General features: G+C 49.3%; 1 protein-coding gene and 1 long non-coding RNA gene across 2 annotated transcripts; one reads left to right on the top strand and one right to left on the bottom strand.

The window, feature by feature from the left end:
* On the top strand, positions 1-10,198 carry elac2 (elaC ribonuclease Z 2). Its single transcript, XM_086185842.1, has 24 exons — positions 1-471; positions 797-847; positions 929-999; positions 1,547-1,611; positions 1,693-1,750; positions 1,824-1,889; positions 1,954-2,049; positions 2,868-2,917; positions 3,000-3,058; positions 3,674-3,746; positions 3,821-3,933; positions 4,015-4,107; positions 4,178-4,316; positions 5,347-5,432; positions 5,688-5,809; positions 5,974-6,070; positions 6,365-6,503; positions 6,601-6,639; positions 7,115-7,221; positions 7,863-7,962; positions 8,044-8,164; positions 8,554-8,632; positions 9,290-9,434; positions 9,845-10,198. Exons 1-24 carry the CDS (start codon positions 131-133, stop codon positions 10,049-10,051), a joined length of 2,517 nt encoding a protein of 838 aa, XP_086041968.1. The 5' UTR covers positions 1-130; the 3' UTR covers positions 10,052-10,198.
* On the bottom strand, positions 2,547-17,839 carry LOC147244554 (uncharacterized). The gene is made up of 6 exons (XR_015110194.1): positions 17,751-17,839; positions 17,568-17,673; positions 17,373-17,454; positions 11,443-11,546; positions 7,097-7,270; positions 2,547-2,675 (listed from the first exon to the last, which is right to left on the bottom strand). It is a non-coding gene; the product is annotated as an uncharacterized LOC147244554 (long non-coding RNA).
* Positions 17,840-17,993: the final 154 nt, after the last annotated feature.

Genomic DNA, 17,993 nt, shown 5'->3' with positions numbered 1-17,993 from the left:
TGTCACGTGTGACCTGTTGAAAGAGAATCCCGCAACTGTCAGGTCGTTTCTGCAGCAGGCGCGTGGGAACGTTGGTCCCTGCGGTTCCGAGCTGTTTCCGGGTCACCTGCGTTGGTCTCACGGTGATATTATGATTACGGTTCATGAGAAGCTCCCGTACTTCGCATCGCTGCTAGTGAGAGGAGGAGCTCTGTCCGCGCGTCTACCGGTGCCCTCTCGCTGGCCTCCTGGCCCCCGGGCTGCGTCTCTTCATCGGTGCAGTTTTTCCTCTTACAGCAGAAACATGGAGGCCAAACCCCGGCCCCCGCCCCCGAAGAAGGCCAAGCACAACGAGCCGCTCCGCTGGCTGAAAAGCAGAGAGATCCGGATCCAACGAGGAGATAACGCCCCCAGCGTCGCCTACCTGCAGGTGCTGGGGGCCGGAAGTCGAGGAAACGCTGCGTCGCTCTTCTTCTTCACCGATACCAACAGGTACAGATGTCCAGGAGGTCTCCTCCCAGTATAACTGTAGTCCAGGAGGTCTCCTTCCAGTATGACGGGGGTCCAGGAGGTCTCCTCCCAGTATGACGGGGGTCCAGGAGGTCCCCTCCCAGTATGACGGGGGACCAGTAGGTCTCCTCCCAGTATAACTGTAGTCCAGGAGGTCTCCTCCCAGTATGACGGGGGTCCAGGACCCCAGGGTCCAGGAGGTCTCCTGCTGTAATGTCTCAGTTTTCATGACTCCACAGTTTTACTGAGGCAACAGCAGCCTAACAGAACCCGGGTCCGGTTTTGTCCGGTCCGGTCTGGTCCTCAGGTACCTGTTCAACTGTGGCGAGGGAACCCAGAGGCTGATGCAGGAACACAAGTGAGCTGGTTTTCTTAGTTCACATGATGGGGGTCAGACCCAGACCCAGCAGGTCTTGATTGACGTGTCTCTCCTGGACAGACTGAAACCTTCTCGACTGGACAGCGTCTTTTTGACCAGACTGAGCTGGGACAATGTGGGCGGATTATCAGGTTGGTACCATCTGACGCGGAAAACACAAAACACACGGAACACAAAAAACACACGGAACACAAAAAACACACGGAACACGTCACGTCAGTAGAAGAAGCCGGTTTAGTTTCAGGATCAAGAGGATTGACATTATCATACATTTGGCTGTTGAATTCTCTCCTTCGCTGTCTCGCGCGAACACACACACACACACACACACACACACACACACACACACACACACACACACACACACACACACACCGGGAGACCAGTGCGCTCGCCTGCACCAACAGAAACGCTGACATCAGCTCATATTGGCTAGTAACAGATTACCACCAGCTGTAAGTGGGTCTGGTCCCAGGTCCTGACCCACACTACTGAAAACTCAATGACCTGCTGAGCTGGACTGAAGAGGTGACGCAGGTGTCAGACCCGGTGCAGCGTCCGGACCTGAGAAACCTCAGTGGACCGGCTGGTCTCTGATTTGAGTGGTAGAGTTTCGGTGCAGGGGCCGTCTTCATCAGAGGTTAATGGCCCGTGGTCCTGGTGTGTCCTCTGCTGCAGGGCTGATCCTGACCTTGAGGGACACCGGCGTCCCCACGTTCGTCCTCTCTGGACCTCCTCATCTGGTGAGTGACTGGACCGACATGTCCGGAGATGTTTTCTGTCCAACTCACTAACTTGGCTCCTGTCTGCCATCTTTGGCCTAGGAAAACTATCTGAGCGCCATCAAGACGTTCTCGGGGCCCCTGGAGGACATAAATCTGGGTCAGTTCTGATCTCTGAAGGTGAAGTCTTTGTTCTCTGGCGTTGACTCAGGGTTGTGGTGTTTTCCTCGCAGTGGTTCGGCCGCACACCGAGACCTACACCGACAACACCATGACTGTCAATCAAGTGCCCATATTTGGTGAGGTTCTAATTTCTTTCCTCTCTGAGTGGAAGGCGTCGCCTGACTCTGTCTCTGTATGCAGCCCAGCCGAGGGGAGACGGCAGCCCCTCCTCAAGTCCCGCCTCTTCCAGGAGAGACGCCACTAACAGCTGCAGTCCAGAACGTCCAGGAAGTCCAGGTGAACAACACTCGTGATGCCTCCACATTCTAATTAGTTGATGACATGTAGGAGGTTGTGTTGCAATCAGTGCGCTCTGAAGACAAGCCCCGCCCTCGAAGCCTGATGAGGCAGAATGAAAACAAAAAGGAACTAATAAGATGTAGAAAACACAACAGACTACTTAGGTTTGGCCCCGTGTCCACCGGCCCCAACACGGTACTGACCATTACCATTTTTGTCCCTGCTCAGTTGGGGTTCCAAGCGAGCCGAGCGGGGACTAGAATGTGACGTAAACACATAGCGGGGCGCTGACTGGGTAACTTACCCGCTTACATCGTCTACTTCCTATCATCCTGGCCTCGGTGGAATCCTGGTCGTGGCTCGGTGGAGTCTCTTTTTCTTTACTTGGGGGTTCTGTTTGGCGCTCGAAGCGTCTCCTGTCTGTCCTCCCTCACTTTTAGTTTAAGCAAAAACCACTGACGAGCAGCAGGGGTCACGCCGCCTCCATGTCCTCCGTTGTTGTTGTTGTTGTTGTTGTTGTTGTGTCGCACACAAATCACGCCGTGGAACTCTCGGCCGGTGAGTCCACTCACGCTGACGTGGTACCGGTGCTGGTGGGAACACACCCTTAGCTGCAGGAGTAGCTGAGAGAACAGGTGACATGTATGTACAGGAGCTACGACACCAGAGAGGAATTGTACATGTGAGATACGAAGTATTAGTGTATATAATACTAGTCGTTAGTAATACTCTGAGTCGATAAATGAGTGACACGAAAGCCTGACTGATTATGGATCAAAGACGTTCTTACGTTCTCAGTCCAAAATCTCTAACAGGAGGAGAAAAGGGATCACAAGAGTCCCTGGTGGTGGCGTACATATGTAAGGTAGGTCGCTGCGTCTGTGTGATGTCATCACGCGTCATGTCACGAGGAGTAACTTGGTCTCATTCGTCAAACTCCTTCACAGCTTCACCCCAAGAAAGGACACTTCTTAGTGCCTCAAGCGATCGAGCTGGGACTTCCTGTGTGAGTATGTTTCTGTTACAGGAGGAAGCTCCGTAGCACGCCGTATGTATGTGGCCACGTGACACTTCCTGTCCAATCACGGAGGAGCGCTGGTGTGTCCTTCAGCATCGTTATTCATTTAATTGAGTATGATAACGCAGAAGAAGAAAGGTGGGGAAAAACAAGGGAAGAGAGTGGATTCCTGTAGTTACCATGGTGATGATGTGACACCCAGCAGGTGGCAGCAGAGCAACGTTTCTGAACGCCATGCACACAAAAATCCACAGAAGAAAGATTGAACTGATCCAGATGTTAAAAAACACACAAATGCCGAGTTGATCACAGATGTTGGACATATTCAGACAGGTGTGTGTGTGTGTTTGATAACAAACACACTGACAGAAGCGTTGTTTTGGGGCGTTACTCACCTGGTGGGCGGGGGCACGGGGGGGGGGGCACCGTTGAACACATTTATTGATTGTTTTCATGCTGCTTGACAGAATGACGACAACTCAGGAAGCGCTCGAAGGGTTCATATTCTAAATGTCTTCAATGATCTGGCGCCAAGCGGCGGCGGCGGCGTCAGTAGAGTTTTTGTGCAGTGCGTCAGACCTCTTTGTGTCTTTCCTGGCTCAGGGGCACGCCGGCCATCCAGCCGCTCATCAAGGCTCTGAAGGATGGGAGGAGCATCCAGTACGGAGGCAAAGAGGTGATCGGGGTCGGTTTTTTCTGCATCGACGGCACGTCTCGCTGCATCTGCTCACTGTCGCTGTCGCCCTGTAGATCCAGCCGGAGCAGGTCTGTACCCCCGCTGAACCAGGACCAGTCTTCATTGTCCTCCAGTGTCCGTCTGAGGACTTCGTTGAAGCCGTTTGCACGAATCAGCAGCTGAGAAGGTAACAACAACCGTCTGCCTCACATCAACACCTGAGGAACATCTCAGCTGAGCTCAAGCTGTTGCTGCTTGTGTTGTTTAGATGCCAAACTGAGGACGATCCTCCTGTGCTGGTGGTCCACATGGCCCCCGAGTCAGTTCTGAATGTGGACCAGTACAAGGACTGGATGGAGAGGTGCGCCTGCTCCCCCTGTGGAACCGGAGCTGAGTAGACTTCCACTGTAACGTGTCTCTGTTCTCTCCAGGTTCCCCTCCTCCACAGAACACCTGATCATTAACGAACACAACACCACCCCCCACCACGTCAGGAGCCATAAGATCCAAGCCCAGCTGAACGTGATCCACCCGCACATCTTCCCACAGCTCCAGTCCTACGCAGCGAAGGTGACCACCCTCCCAGAATAATCTGGATTACACTGCACGTCAGTGAGAATCTGGCTGGCCAGTGGACCCACTGGGCTACGTTCTGGCGTGCAGCTTCACTGCGGTTCCAAACTGGAAGGATTTAAAACCCTTGACATCTGTCTCTCTGAACTTAAAATATAACATCAGGGAAACAGAATCCAGTTTCAGGAAAAACTGAAGGTTCCCTTTAATGTGAGGATTTGCTCCGGATCCGTTTGAATCTTGGCCCGGTTCTGTTGTTTGTTTGTTTTTTTCTACCGTCACGTTTTTAGAACCATGAGCTCATTTGTCACTGCGACAGAAAGCCCTGTGTCACTATGGCAACGGCCGGATTGTGGCCAGAAGAACTCAGACTTGACCCTGATATGTAGAATAAGTATCGTGGCTCGTCAGAGATTTCCCAGCATGCCAGTGGTCTCCAGATGTGAGAACAATCACAACATCAGCATTAAAAGTGATAACTGAGAGTGAAGGTCAGGTGTGCTGAGGAACGATGGTGTGAATGAAGGAAACACAGGAAACTCAGCAGGTCAAGCGGCCAGCGTGACCCGGGATCGATCCCTCGGCACTTTGGTACTTTGTGTACTTGTGTACTCTGTACTGTCCTCTCGTACTGTGAATCGACCTGCAGGTGCAGCATCAGTCCGTGCAGTCACATGAGATGTTCCTTCTGATCAAACTTTAAACCCAAACTCACTGTACTTAAATGAGACTGAGAATGAAGGGATGTTCATGGAACCCCTGGACTGGTGGAAGCCTGGGCTGCAGGGTTCTTCTGAGGACACGTGGACATGTGACCAGTTATGATGGCAGTCACTTTCAGGCCCGATGGGTGTTTTGGGGGTTCGTAGGGTTAAAATAAGGCACCACTGGTGACTGAAGAGTCAGTCGATGAGCCCCAGGCTGCAGCTCTGCTCGTGCTGCAGCGACCCGCAGCAACAGCGTCTCTTCTTTATTAGTTAGTTTGGTGGTTCAGAGAAGCTCTCAAGTTTGTCTTTGTCTCCCTCAGGAGCCTCAAGCTGCTCTGCGCGTCCCCACCGTCAGAGCCGAGTTTCTGCTCAAGTTCCAGCTCCGACCCGTAATGGGGTGGCAAAGGTTAGTTTTTCCTTCTATTCCCCCAATTTAGCCACATTCCGTGTCACAGAAAACAATCTGGAACGGACCATTGCCCTCAGACGCTTTCTTCTCCTCTTTTCTAACCTCGTCTCACAAGTGTCAGCGTTTCTTCTACACTGTCAAGGGCTGTGGAGGCGCATCATGCTCGGATCTGAAAACAATCCCTTGTTTTTCCCAGCAGTCTTCTTCCAGGCAGTGGTGTGTGTCTGCTTGACTCTCTGTCTCATTCGTTAGAGACGACATCCCCTCCTGCAGCACTGACGAGTTTGTGAAAGAAGCTTTTGAGGTGCCAAACTTTCAGGAAGAAGTGGACAAGTGCAAGCAGATGTACTCGGAAGAAGCTGCAGAGACGGCGGGTGAGTTCAGCTCTGGTGACCAACCTCGTTAACCTCATCAATCTGTATGACACCTTCACCAACTCGGATGACGGCGTGTGATCAATCCGCTCACGTCCACTTCATCCCCCCTCCAAGCAATGATTGACACGTGTCTGGCATGAACATCGTGCTGTTTGCTGCAGGAGAATCGGAAAACTACCCGGAAGTGATTTTCCTGGGAACGGGATCGGCTCTCCCCATGATGGTCAGGAACGTCAGTGGAACGTTGGTGAACATCAGGTCAGTGCGGGTCTCAGGTTTGATGACAAGTAGGAGAACCGGAGAAACTAAGAACCTCCTAGAGGAAAGAATTCTGTTCATTTGTGTCACACTGTAGAACAGACGGGACTCAGGAAACCAGAACCTGATCGGTTTGGTTCTTGACAGGTCCTGGTGCCGGCGTGTTTCTGTGCACACTCAGGCCTCAGGAGCACATTCGTCCTTTTAGTGTTAAGAAACAAAATGGGACCAATTTAATTAATTTTTAAGTGTGTGTGTGTGTGTGTGTGTGTGTGTGCGCGCGCGCTCCTGCAGCCCGAGTCAGTCGCTGCTGCTGGACTGCGGCGAGGGAACCTTCGGCCAGCTGTGCAGACACTACGGCAACGGCGTGGACGAAGTTCTGTCCAAAATCTCAACCATCTTCATCTCACACTTGCATGCGGACCATCACACGGTAAGATGGACTGGACCAGCAGCTCATCTGGCACCATGGGGTTTAGTCCAGTGAGAACCAGAACCAGCAGTGATTCTGACCCATGATTGTGTCTCAGGGGCTGATAATGCTGCTGCACCAGAGGAAGCGAGCGCTGGTACGTTCACGCCTGCATGCTAACATTCTATTCCACAGTTGGGGAAATAAAGCTTGGCTACACAAACCCTTAACTGTAAATGAACCATAGCTCCATCAGAATATCACAGTAGTGGAGCTCATTGGAAAAAGAAGAGAAATCATTGAATCGAGTTCTTTTTAAACACAAATGAATCCAGAAGATTGCAGGGATTTGAGTGTTTGCTGCCAAACGTACATGTGAGAGTAAACGTGGTCCAGTTCAGATCCACCAAGAAAAATCTCTTCAAAGAGTAACGGATGTGTAGGTGACGTTCAGGCGGCTCGTCGCTGGTTGAGCCAACTGCCACATTTTGACACATTTTTTGCTGGTTTTTATTCACAAACGTTGAAGAGAATCAGGAAAATTGTCCTCGAGTGAAAAAAGATTTGTAAAACCTGGAAAAAAGAAAGTGGGATCTCTGTCTTTAAGTTCTTACTGTGCTTGTGTGTCTCAGCTGAGTCTGAGGAGACGGTTCACACCTGTGGACCTGGTGGCTCCGGCCTTCATCCTGAACTGGCTCAAGAAGTACCACTCCTGCGAGCAGATCCTCAACCACATCAGGTGGGTGGAGACGCACTCGTCCTCCTCTGGATCAGCACGCCATTGTCTTCTAGAATAAAACCAAACAAAACATGAGTGGTTGGGAACCTGCAGGGAGACTTTCCTGGGCCGTCCTCATGTGAGCCGGTTTCATCGTGGCGCTTGATGGTTTTTGCGACGGCTCATGGGGACACGGTCAAAGTTTTTCCAGTTTCCTGGACTGAGTGACCTTCAGGTCTTCGAGCACTGATGGACGGTGGCTCCTCTCCACTGAGCTGATGGTTCCTGCCATGACATGAATTCTAGCAGTGGTCAAACAGAGCTGTCAGCTGGGGAGCAGCCTGACTTCTGCTCAGCACAACTGATGCTCCCAGCCAGTAAGATGACAATGATGATTGATTGATTGACAGTTGAAAAAATACAAATATACAGGAAAATGGATTTAATTGTCACCTGAACATGGAGGGTCATTAAATGTCCAATAACGGAGCTAAAAGAGTGAAACTGAAGTTAAACTCAGCAGATTCACAGACACGTGACTCCAGAAGAATTATGTTTATATTTCGCTTGTATGTCAGTGTTGGTTAGACCTTGTTGTTGCTGCCCCCCAGTGGCCAAAACGATCAGCTACTGTTGCTTCACTCTCATCACTTGTTCCTCAGCCTGATTCCAAACAAATTCCTGTGTGACGGCGCCACGGTTCCCAAGACGGAGACGGTGGCGTTGATCCATGCGCTGCTGAAGAAGAACGATCTGTCGAAGGTCAGCGGCTGCTCGTCTTCCTCACTCAGCTTCCAGGTTCTCCAAGCTCTGACGCAGCCTTTGTTTTTGTGTGCGTCTCAGTTCCAGACGTGCCCGGTGCGTCACTGCAAGCACGCCTTCGCCTGCAGCTTCACCCACCAGTCGGGATGGAAGATTGCGTTTTCTGGTGACACGATGCCCTGTGATGCCTTTGTCCACATCGGTTGGTTCCTGCACACACAGGTTCTCGTAAACAGAGCGATCGATGCGTCTGAGATTCATAGAACATCCAGACTCATCTCAGTTCCTCTGAATAATTTATCGGACATTTCGTAATGCCTTCGATCCCCGTGGCAGCTGGCAGGCTCCTCTAATGGTTCCTCCGGGGTCCATCTTCATCGACTCTTCTTAAATTGCACGAGTGGACTGAGTCCAGGCCGAGACGCCGGCGTATCCCATGTCTGCTCGTTAGAGACGGCCGGGCTCAGCAGACCAGCAGGGCGTGGTCGCTCCTGATTACGCCCACTAACTGATTGATTTCCAGTGGGACAGGAAGAGGCTGTCAGGGCTTCTTCTCTCATCTGGTTTGATTTCTGGGTTTTATTTTTGTAGGAAAGAATGCAACGTTACTGGTTCACGAGGCCACGCTGGAGGACGGGTTGGAGGAGGCGGCTGTGGTGAAGGGGCACAGGTGAGGCTTGATGAATCCCAACTTTATCGACAGAGCAGCTGACAGACAAATACAATTAGTCAGATTAAAGGACAAGTATATTCATTTATTTTTACTCCAAGAAATCTCCTACATTTGTGATTCTGTTTTTTGCTCTGTTGTGTTATTTGAATCAGTTTGTGTTAATTGCACAATCAAAAACAAGCTCACTGAGCTGCTGCTTCTTAAGTGATTCCTTTTTATGTTTCGTCTCCTGAGGTCTTTTTTACAGAAATTATTAATTAACAGGACAAACTTGATAAGACTTTGCAGTGGTGGAGTTTAATTATTGAGCACCAAAACTAAAGAAGTTTTTTGGAATAAGACAATGACACAGTAAATATAGTAAAAATTGTATTTAAGGTAAAAATTAAGTTATGAACTGTTGCACAAAATAGATCACAAAAGCCACTGAAGAAAGAATTCATTAAACCGGTCAGTCAGAGTCCTCGCTGCAGGCTGATCAGGGTTACAGGGGCTTAGAGCTTTTCATCTTCCAGCAGCGTTTCTCCTTCAGCCAGGCTGCTGTTTTTCTTCCTCTTGGCGTCGTTATTGATTTCTGCTGCATTTGAGCGTCGATGTTCATGAGAATCTGGGTAGACGCGCACCTGAATCAGCTGATTGTGTTCGTCATGACAGCACCACGTCCCAGGCCATCCAGGTGGGGATGAAGATGAACGCCGACTTCATCATGCTGAACCACTTCAGCCAGCGTTACGCCAAGATCCCCCTCATCAGCCCCAACTTCAGCCAGCGAGTGGGAATATCGTTTGACCACATGAGGGTGAGTCACGCCGCAGACGGGCAGTTCAAGGTTCACACTCTCAGAACGCCAACAGACCAATTGGCCATCAATCCTAAGTGTTTATCTCTAATCAGTAAAAGTTTGATGACACTCGTCTGGGATTTGGCTCCAGGAATCAAAACAGAAATTGATAGTTGATTAAATTCTGGGAATGAGTTCTGTCTCATGGCCACAGACCGAGGGAACATGTTCTCTGCTGTGGGTTTTAATTGGCATAAATGCATAAATAAGAATGCCTCTTGCTGATGTGGTAAACACTCGTGGTCGTGCACTACATGAACGACCAGACAAACTCACTGTACAGAAATGATGGATTTCTATAATTCACCTCACAGATTTTAATGCTCAATATTCAGACTTTACTGACTTTCTTTTTCTTCTTTGTTCAGATTCGCCTCAGAGACTTGAAAGTAATCCCCCAGCTCATTCCTGCTCTCAAAACGCTCTTCGCAGAGGACATCGACGAGATGGAGGAGAAGAGAGAACGGAGGGAGCTGAAATCCCTTAAACTGGAGGAGGTGAAAACAGCCACCAAACGTGGCCAGCAGGAGGCAGCGACGCACACCGTAAACTTGAAGAGAGCGAAGAGCAGCTGATGGACTGTTTTTGATTGGTTCTGGGTTGTTATCTGAACCAAGAGGTGACTTTGTCTTAGTTTGTGTGGTTTAACTGCGGAAGTGCAGGACAACTGTTGCATTGCAACACTGATTTTCCTCATTTAATAAAACAAGCTGCTCCTCAGAGTCTTCGTCACTGTCGCTACACAATGAGAACCCAAAGTTACCTTGCAAGTGTACAGTGTTTTATCTCCGCACCATCAAGATGCTGCTGGAGGCGATGACATCACAGGTCCAGTGACATACTTGTATTGATGAGAGATCATTGTCCAGATGGAACTATCAGAGACTGAAGTCCTAGCAGAGGAAAAGGTGCAGGAGGCTCCTCCCACGCTGCCCTGGCCAACCTCATCAGGCTCTTGGCAGCAGTGGAGGGTCATTAGATGATTAAGTTCAGACTGTAAAAGTTGGCTCACTGCAGCTTTCACACAGCAGCAAAACCCTCACAGCCACACGCCACCGCTCTCTATTCCAGGAAAACGCTTGATTTTATATGTGGAATTTTCAAGGTTTGAAAGTACATTGATTTTGAGTAAAGCGCTTGAGAGAATTGATGTGGGAACAAGTAGTTCAACTAGTAAGACATTGCTGAACGTCTGGTTTCCTGGTCACCAGGTCTGTGAATGTTTGGTAAAATACCTGAGATCAGGAGTGTGGTTCCCAGCAGAGATTAGCAGGTTCAGTTCTACATCAGATCCACCAGTAACACCAGACCGGTGGATGGTGGAGGTTCCGTTCTACATCAGATCCACCAGTAAACACCAGACTGGTGGATGGTGGAGGTTCAGTTCTACATCAGATCCACCAGTAAACACCAGACCAGTGGATGGTGGAGGTTCAGTTCTACATCAGATCCACCAGTAAACACCAGACCGGTGGATGGTGGAGGTTCCGTTCTACATCAGATCCACCAGTAAACACCAGACCGGTGGATGGTGGAGGTTCAGTTCTACATCAGATCCTTTAGTGTCATTGCTGTAGAACATTATTATTATCATCATTAATATTATTACTATTATTATTGTCACTATTACTATCATTAATTTAATATTATTATTGTTATTATTAGTAGTATGACTTTTTAAGTTTAAACTCTGAATCCAGGTTGTTCTTTACTTCAACTTTTACCATCGTTTCATTCTGCTTGACTCATTCCATAGAACACTTTAGCCGATCTTTCTTCGTTAGTATATTAAGAACAAATATATCAACGAATATTTCAGAATCTCGTCATTGTTCCTTCGATGATCTGCAGACATTCTCCTTGTTAGAAATCATCAAAATGACGACTGCAGTTCTATAAGAGGACACATCCTGGGTCTAAAACTGCAGTTGCTGATGTGGCCGTGGTTTTGGTTGCTCCATCTTACCTGTTCGAGCCAAGCGGGGTCCTGCTGTTGGAAGCACACACACCGTCCACATGGGGGCTCCAGTGAGCCATCCAAGAGCCCGAGATGAGCTTGTCTCTCCGGCTCTGCAGCAGAGAGGAAACAACCATGAGGAGCCCAAGGTGAACATAATTGGCAGGTTTGTTCGAACCATTTGCAGATATGGAAGGAGTGCTGGAGTTGTTAAAGCTTCCTCGATGTGGTCAGTCTTGTACATGTTTGCCTTTTGATTTGACACGACACCGTCTGCAGGCAAGGGTGAACTTTGAATTCAGAGGCCTGACCTTTCAATTATAGAGAGGAAGCAGCCCTCCGCCGCCCAGGATGTTTCCTCTGCTGTGGCCGTGCCTGCATCGCGATCGTAGCTCCCTGTTTGCGGCAACTCATAAAAGTTCTAATTCTCCTCTGATTCAAGCGCCAAAGGTAACTTTGACAACCACACCGATTAGACAGGTGCCAGAAGTAAATGTGAGTGTGGAGAGATCAGTTGCTGGAGCTGTCGATTAGCCTGTTTTCTGGAGTGTGACGCGGCGAGATGAAGACGCGTCTGAGAGCATTTAGGGGCCTTTGTCGCCACCGAGTCTCTCAGAGGAGGAATGAATGCTAAGCAGACAGAGATTTGGACACAAGCTTCGCAGTCAGAATGGTGGTGTGATGGACCTCATCATCCCATCGCCAGTGGAGCATCATGGGTAATCAATCCTGAGGGTACATGCAAATGTCATTGTACTCTAGAAATACACGTAGCCTTATTTCAGAGCCAACTTGCTGCTGCTACTTCAAGAATTTCCCTCTGAAGTGGATTTTCGAGGTCCGGCATCCAAGAATTTTATGGGTGAGTCAACTTTAGAACTATGAGCATCATTTTTAGCCGTTTAGGTTGTAGTTTCTATGAAACGTTCAGCCTCCTGCTGTGTCCTCCCTCCAGCTCCACAGACGGCCCCAGCCCCTGCTAGGCTAGGCTAGCACAGCTAATTTTGATGGTAGCTATGTAAAGTCCCTGATGCCAACACTTGGATGAACAGTCAGTCTACCATAATCGATCAGGCTAACTTTAACCTATCAGATCACCAAGCTGCTGCAGTCAGGCAGTGAAAACCTGGTTCCCATGGAGGGCAGCCTTCAGAGCTCTCGCTTCTTCTTCTGCGATAGAAGAGCACCTCACAAGTTCTGATGGAAGCAATGCGACAGCAGCATGTACGCGAACCTCTTTGGGAGCCACCATGTTGTTTTGAACCAACAGTCTAACTGTGGGTGCACCTTAACCCCTCCCCCATCTCCTCCATGGTGCTGGCTGAAGCTGGACGAGACGACCTTGCCTCATTTAGCAGACGTGACTCCGTATCCTCCAGTTACCACCTTTAAGAGGAGCAAAGCTGAGTGTCACTGTTTAGGAGGGGTCAGGGGTCAGAGGTCGGATCGTGGTAGACGAGCAACACTAGCATCATCAGATGTTAACAGATGTTGCGATGAATGAGAAGTCTTTCTGGTTCAAAAGGATCCTGTCTGGACAATTTCTTCAGACATCAAATAGGAAGTCGTGCTGACTGGGTCTGTTCCTCCCAGCTGGGCTTGGGTCCGACAGGTCTTGGTTCTTCAGCCTGGTTCAGTTCCATGTCCCATGAACCACACGAGCAGTAAATATTTCCTCTGCGTCCAGGTGAGCGTGTTTGTGTGTGCCTACATTGAGGACACAAGTGAGAATTTGACCCTTCAGCTCTGTTTTTTAAAGGTCCAGGTGATGAAACATCGCACAGGTTTGCCGCTCGTCTGGTTCAAGCTCTTTGAACTGTTCTTACCTGAGTGAAAGACGCTCAAATCAAATTTGATCGATGGAGGAACAACCAGAAGGACCCCGTCTCTCTGGCCCCGCGGTGGACGGCAGAATTAGTGTGACCAGAGTGGACGTCATTAAAATATATCATCATCTAAGCAACAGGCAGCTGCGTTCTTCACGTCTGTCATTGTTTATTCGGCGTGGAATGAAGGGCGACGAGGCTGAAGGGAGCCGGACGCCACCAATCAGATACACCTCCTCCACCTGAATCCTTCGTTTCAGCCCAAAGTCAATTATGCAGCCCTCGCCTCTCTTCACATTTTCTGCCTGGCTGCTGATTCAGAGAGCAGCACCGTTCTGCTCCGCCGGGAATCAAAGTAGGAGGTAATCTGAGGAGACGCCGGGGCCCAAAGCCTGGAGGATTGGAGGTCACAGTCCTGGCCGGACCGCCGCCGTCACACAGACAGGAGGATAATTGTGGCCAGAACGTCTGCTCGCTGATCTGAGCGGGATTCTGCTTGACTGTCTGTCAGCTGTCACCTCACATCTGGATCTTGAATGCTCAGTTACTCTCCACCGTTGTGTTAAGATAGCAGGCGAACTTCTCTCAAACCACACCACTGGTTTCCCTGAGCTAACGTGGCTATGCTAGGCTGTGCTAACCCACATCACTTAGGTCACCTCCACCCGTCTAATCAGCACCAGGTCAACCACTGTCTCGCTTCAACAATTAGATTTTCTCTCAGGTACATTGAAGGGGCCTTAAACTTGGGTAAGGAGCATGGTGGCAAAAGACGACCAGCAGGACTTGAGGGAATAATCAAGTAGCTCAGGGGTTGAACCTAAGTGGTTTTATGCAACCTTGCACAAAGATTTTAACTTTAAGAATACGGTGAAAATGACTTCTGTAGATCTATTAAAGCAGCTTTTGTGAGTGAAGGAGAGGTGGCATCAATATTCCATGTGGTGGTCTGGCCCCCACCCCCCCACCCCCCAACAGCCCTGCATGTGAATAAAGTAAAGATTTTCTCCAGCAGAGAAAACAATCAGCTGTTCTTCTATTCACATCTGCTCAGCAGAACAAGGAGAAGTGGGGGTGTTCAGAAGCTTTGTTTTTTACATTTTGCTGGATAATAAATTACATTGATTTTGTACTTGTTTGTCCGTTACTTTGACATTCAGATAAAGGCGAACTGGGGGCAGGGGGCTTGTAGTAAAACATGCATTATTCTTAACTTCTGAAGCAAAGTTCACTTGAGTTTGTGTGCCATTTTCCTCAAATATAACAAGTCGCGGGTCATAAGGAGGCTTGTCTGGCTGGGACGTGTCATTTCAACGCAGAGACAACGGTCCTGGAGCAGCAACAGCGGTCCATCTCTGAGCAATCGAGTTTCAACACTCACAGTGCTGGCGTTTCCCTCAGAGCGACCGGACGTCAGCGTGGCAGGTATGAGGGAATCCAACCGGAACACCTGAGCACTTCAAACAGAACCTGAAGTAAAACCAGCAGGAGACTCAGTTGGTGGTGACTATGAAGTCGGTACCGGGTAAGACGGGATTCTGTTTACTGTCCTGTGTCGAGCACCTCGCCCTTCAACCCGCACGGGGCTGAAGCAGGTTCAGTACAGATCAGCGTTTGTTCTCTGGAGACGGACACAGATGAGGTTCATCCCTGTTGGACGGCCGAATGTCAGCGTCTGCCTCAGGGACACGCAGCACCACGCTGATCAGGACAGAGAACGAGTCACCACCTCCTGGTGAACATCTCCGCTGAGGTGACAGGAAGGTGAAGTGGCGCTTTACGTTTCAAGGAGATAATTGCTCACTGTCCAATACGATAGAAAAAACAATGTGGGAATTTTTAATTTTGATTATGTACATTAAGTCCTTTATTGTAATTCTGCAGCTATCAGGCGCCACTCGAGCCTCACAGATGGATGAGAAGAGCCACTCCTTCAGGACGGGAATAATTCAACGGGACACAAGTGATGTTATTTCTACCGAGGTGCTGGAGTTTAACATCGTTTCACATCCCTCATTAAGTCACACTAGGCTCCCGCTTGTATCAGCCCTGCCAGCCCTCCCCCAGTCGGCGCTTCAAGCAGTTTATATGCTTGTACGTTTATTTTCCTAAGTGAGCCTGTTTGGCACCCTGGCGACCTGCGGCCTGTTAGACGATGCTGCACAGACTTCGACTTGTCATTTCACACGAGAGTTTTAGTAAAACTTCTTCCTCCCCTCCGTATCGGTGACATCCATTTATCTACCTAGCGTACATTCTTCCCCGTTGCTCATTTCAGCATTGGTGGATCACGCTGTGACCACACTGCAGTATGGCTACATTTGCCCCTGCCGCAGTGACCTTGACCTTTGACCACCAAAATATTTTCAGGTCATCCTTGAGTCCCAGTGGACATTGGTGCCAAATTTGAAGAATTTCTCTCCAGGGGTTCCACAGATGTCAAGCTAACTGGAACAGGATGGATGGAACTATGCAACGTGTTTGTGGTGAATGTTCCTGTGACTCCCAGGAGGTGAGTTTTGCCAACATGGCCGACGCTGCCAGCTCCTGGATGCCTGAAGTCTTGTGACTGCAGCACGTGTGTGTACGAGAGCGTCAATCAAGCTGCTCTGGATCAGGTGAGAACAGTCGTGACGTCAACTCGGAGTGTATCAGCAGGAAGAAAACCAGGCCAATGTGTCTCCTTTCAGACACTCATGGTGTCCTCTGGCTACACACCAGAGGGAGAGGGGCCTCAAAACTATGAGAATGGTGGCTGAGGACGCTGACAGTGAACGCAGCACGGTGCGAATGCTGGCTGTTCTGTCTTCCAACAGCCGTCCACAAACGTAGATGTTCCTCAGCTTCAGGCTCCACATCTTCATCTGAAATCATGCTAACACTTCTCACCCGCTACCATTCATTGTGCTAAGCTAACTAGCCTGGGTCTCAGCTCTCAGGTCTCTCCTCTCTTGTCCGTCTCCAGGGACGATGGACAACAAGGGACTTTCACTGACAGTTAAAAGCCCGAGGGAGGATACGTTGGACAGTGGGACCTCTTGGACCAGCTCTCAGGAACTTCCATCACTGTTTGCGGTGTTAAGCTGAAACAGTTCATTAGCTTCAGCCTGTTCTAAAGTGGCCCTGTAAACCAAATGAACTCAAATGGCTTTTGTCTGGCTTTGGAATAATACCAGATTGATCATTGTCTTCAAGTAATTGAACAGATTTCTTAAAAGATCATTAAAGTTACACCAGACTGATTTGGGGCTTAAATTAAACAGCCAGGACGGCAGGTTTCAGTCCAGATAAATGCTCTCGGAACGCAACTTTGTCTTTTTTGAGAAACAGAAAGGAATCCGCTTGAATCAACTACTTTTGCATGACGACCTCACATACCTTGACCACATGCTTCGGTTTATCTGCTGTGATTCCACAGAGATTCATTGGGGAAACTTTGGAGCTTTAAAGAGCGGAAAAGTAAAAATGAGAAAAAGGCGACAACAAAGTTCTCCTCCGCTAACGTTCACCAAACGGTGCTTTCTGTCGGCTCTTTGACGGCGCATCGTTATCCAGACAGATGAGCGGATCTGTTCTATTCCTTAGGAAACACAGTTTCCTGTCTCCAGCCACAATGAGCCATGCGGGAGGTCATTTTCTTTGGCTCTGCATTTAAAATAAGAAAGTCAATCAAGGGTTATGTGCTGGGTGACGTTCTCAACTCACACACGTCAACAGGGACGAGTGAGACCAGACTCATCAGCCAGCAGCCGACTCTTCGCCCTGCGTACAAAAAACACTCACAGGAACCTGGCACGAGTGGACGGATGTGACACTTCCACGTCTTCATTTATTTGTGGTTTCAACATGCGTCTGCATGTGAGACCTGCTTTTTGGGTCAAACACTAACCGGACTTTAACCTGGCGGAGACGTTGACTGCGTGGAACGTTACACTGGACCAGACTCGATGGCTGTTTTGTATTTCATGACGCCACCATGACAGATTCCCTGCGTCACCAAAAGGACAATCCAGGCTGTCTGAGGTTCAAATGTCACAACACCTCCTGAAAACCATCCTGGCTCTCGTGGATCAGAACGTCAAACCAGACAGGAAATGCAAAAATCATCCTGACCTGCTCGTCCTGCTGAGTCGAGGTCGCGGGGCATTCTGGAAGCACTCGGGTCGTGTTTGTCGGCGTATGTGCTCGATTCTTTCTGGAAAAGACAAAAACCAAGTCCACTGAGTCCAAAGTAAAAGAACAGCATTCTACGTTTAAGGGTTCTGCTCTAAATCGAAGGCTTCGTGGTGGAACAGCGTCTGAACTCACATCAGCTTTATTTAACCACAACAATGAGTTTTATGAGCCTCAACCAGTCTGTGTTTGCATGGTTTGTGAGGCGGGTGGAGGGGCGGAGCCTGGGCCAAGGAGGAACCTGTTAGTGACACATTAGTCATGGTTAATCACAGCGCCACCTGGTGGCGACAGGAAGTGACATGCTTGTTTGCCCACTGATGTCTTCCTCCTGGTGCTGGACCAGAACCTGATGGGGTCAGAACCTTGTGATGAGTCACTGAGAAGACTGAGTTTCTGTGGCATTGATATCCAACCACAGAAGAGGAAGCCGCAGTAACTGGAGTCACATGGTCAGATCTTTGATGAGAGTCCTGTAGACGTATACAAGCGGTCATAGCGCCATCTGGCGGTTACATGAAGTACGACCGACAGAAGGAACACCACAATGATCTACAGCGC

The sequence above is a fragment of the Aulostomus chinensis genome, chromosome 18 (genome assembly GCF_037954235.1).
Source record: "Aulostomus chinensis isolate RoL2024-O1b breed Wild chromosome 18, RoL_Achi_v1.0, whole genome shotgun sequence".
Classification (NCBI taxonomy): Eukaryota; Metazoa; Chordata; class Actinopteri; order Syngnathiformes; family Aulostomidae; genus Aulostomus; species Aulostomus chinensis.
This window is presented reverse-complemented; position numbering and strand designations above follow the sequence as displayed.